The sequence below is a fragment of the Octopus bimaculoides genome, chromosome 18, assembly GCF_001194135.2.
Source record: "Octopus bimaculoides isolate UCB-OBI-ISO-001 chromosome 18, ASM119413v2, whole genome shotgun sequence".
NCBI classification, from domain to species: domain Eukaryota; kingdom Metazoa; phylum Mollusca; class Cephalopoda; order Octopoda; family Octopodidae; genus Octopus; species Octopus bimaculoides.
Window position 1 is genome coordinate 16,492,329 of NC_068998.1, and position 3,107 is coordinate 16,495,435.

At 36.6% G+C, this 3,107-nt stretch overlaps 1 protein-coding gene across 1 annotated transcript in view; it reads right to left on the reverse strand.

Annotated features, from left to right (window-relative positions):
* The window catches only part of LOC106871192 (fibrillin-1), a 45,941-nt gene that overhangs the window by 28,489 nt on the left and 14,345 nt on the right, over nt 1-3,107 (reverse strand). Inside the window, exon 5 of the mRNA XM_014917534.2 lies at nt 774-1,067. Coding sequence (XP_014773020.2) covers nt 774-1,067 — 294 coding nt within the window. The remainder of the gene's footprint in view (nt 1-773; nt 1,068-3,107) is intronic.

Sequence of the window (3,107 nt, forward strand, 5' to 3'; positions counted from 1 at the left end):
GAGACAGACAGACAGAGACAGACAGACAGAGACAGACAGACAGAGACAGACAGACAGAGACAGACAGACATACAGAGACAAACAGAGACAAACAGACAGAGACAGACAGACAGAGACAGACAGATAGAGACAGACAGACAGAGACAGACAGACAGAGACAGACAGACAGAGACAGACAGACAGACAGAGACAGACAAACAGAGACAGACTGATAGACAGACAGAAGGATGGGACGAAAAGAAGATATGACTCCAATACTGGGCCATAAGGTCAAGACCTTGTTGCAGTGTATGTCTTCATGACCCTGAGAGTTATGCCATCTATTACATGGTGGATGAGTGAAAGGACAGAGACTAGGCTAATAAGAACCACCTGTTCCCAGTAGAAGACACTTGCCCAAGATGCCACACAGTGGGAATGAACCCGGAACCATGTGGTTGGTAAGCAAGCTACTTACCACACAGCCACTCCTGTGCCTGCGTATATGTATATATGTGTGTGTGTGTGTGTGTGTCATGCATGCATATATGTATATATGTGAGTGTGTGTGTGTGCTTGTGTATATATGTTCATGTGTGCATGTGTGTGTTCATGTTTGTGCTTTACCCATTCCACTGTTTGACAACCATTGCTGGTTTGTTTATGTCCCAATAACTTTGCAGTTCGGTAAAAAAAGTCCGAGAGAATAAGTACCACGGTCACAATTCAATGACTGAATCAAGTAAAAGATAAGAAATAAAAAATAAAAAAATAAAAAAAGGATGTGTACTCACTTTTAATACAAACTGTAGAATTTCTGGCTGGCACAAAATCTTCAACACATATACATACATAGCCTTCACATGCTAACGGCCTACATTCTGCAAATTCAGTACATTCTTTATGTGTAGAACAGTTTCCATACAAACGAGTTATAAAAGTGTTATTTGGAATAGTTCTCCGATTAGGTGACCGTGGGACAGGGGCACCACGAGAAACTGAATTATTTTTTACTGTTGAATTAGAAACAGGAGAAACTGTTGAGGTCAACCCAGGAATGGCTGGTAAAGGAATTTGGTTACATTCATCTGCAAAACAATGAAAATACAAAACAATTAGTAATTTCGTGTTAAGTCATTTCATTATTATTAAGGTGGCAAGCTAGCAGAATCATTAGCACACCAGGTAATATGCTTAGCAGCATTTCATCCATCTTTACATTCGGAGTTCAAATTCTGCCAAGGTTGACTTCGTCTCTCATCCTTTCTGGTTCAATAAAACGTACCAGTTGAGTGCTAAGGTCAATATAACAAACTAGTCTCCTTTCCCTTCCCCAAACTTGCTGGCCTTGTGCAAAAATTTGAAATCATCATCATCATCATCATTATTATTATTAAGGCAGCAAACTGGCAGAATCGTTAGCATGTTGAACAAAATGCTTAGTGATATTTCACCAATTGCTACATTCTGCGTTCAAATTCCGCCAAGGTCAACCTTGTCATTCATTCTTTCAGCAGTCACGCCCCATGTTTCACTGCCATGTAGCATGGCTATTTGTACACATGTGTCATACAGTCTACTTTTACTTTGAGTATATATATATATATATTTATATATAAACAATGAGCTTTTTCTAGTTTCCATCTACCAAATCCATGCACAAGGCTTTGGTCAGCCCATTAATATAGAAGACACTTGCCCAAGGTGCCATACAGTAGGATTGAAACTGAAGCCACATTGTTAGAAAGCAAGAAGGTTAACTCCACAGACACCTACTTCATGATGTAAATAAATGGTAAACAATGAAGATGAACAAATTATGACCAATTTTATACCAATTTTATTTAGACACATGAACTATGAGGTGCACTGAATTGTCGGAGAAAATTATAGATAAAGATGTTTTCTAAGTTTCATATATAATCATGTATGAAATTATCAGGGGAACTATTCAGCTATGGTCTTTGTATGGAATTAGATAGATAACAGAAGTCTAGATAACAATAAACCTGTAAACAACACCCCTAAGCTCTTTACATCGTTCCTACCACTGCTGCTGCAACTAAAGATGATGATGATAATGACGATGATGATGGGGGAGATGACAACAACAACAACAATGATGACGATTGTTGTTCTTGTTGTGACTATCCTGGGTAAGTAGACATTATTTATGTCTAGTTTGCCTAATGCGTCCTTTCGTCTTTTAAAAATGATAGGATGTGAGGGGATTTAGGTGCTACTTTTAATAAAATAGAGGTTCCCTGGTGCCAGGGCATTTGTCTTGACCACACTATATTAATAACCCTTAACCCAGCCTCTCTTCCTTCTCCTCCTTATTTCATTCTCTCTGTCTTCCTCCTATCTTTTATCTATCTAGTTCCATTTAAAAAATAATCTAATGTGACATTGTCCATTGTTTTTATAACCCATAGGCCTATGAAATATGTTTAAATTTCAGTATGTTTTCACTCTCTTCATTGATGCCAAAATGAGTGGGTCAATCCACATTCCACATTTTGGTATTTTCTCTCTGAACTAAATTTCAGATTTTTAATTCACCTGAAGAAAACATTTATTTTCATGATGATATAGTGCGTGAGTTTTTATTGGTTAAACTGGCAACATGACCATCCCCAAATACAGCAATATATATGTATATATATATATATATATATATATATTGTTGTATTTGGGGATGGTCATATTGCCAGTTTAGCCAATAAAAACACACACACTCTATATTTGGTGTTAATTTGCTTCAGCTTTATATTACATTACATTACATTAATTCTATTTTGGCCAGAGTTCTTTTGTCACACTTCTGTGACCTCATTAGTGGTCCTTTGCTTTTCTTCTTTCTTATGTGTGTCCCACCTTGCTAACTATCAGCCATTTTGTATTTTGTATTCCTATTGTATGTGTCTACGCATGCGTATCCCTCTATGTGTGTCTATGTTTTGTAAGTGCATGTGTGTGTATGGGGAGTGCCTGTATTATCTATATCCTCTGTTAATACATGTTCGTTTATTTTTTATATTTATTTATTTGTTCATGTGTTTATACCTACTTCTTTTTTTGTGTTTTTTTTTTGTTTTTTTTGTGTTTTTTGTGTTTTTTGTGTTTTT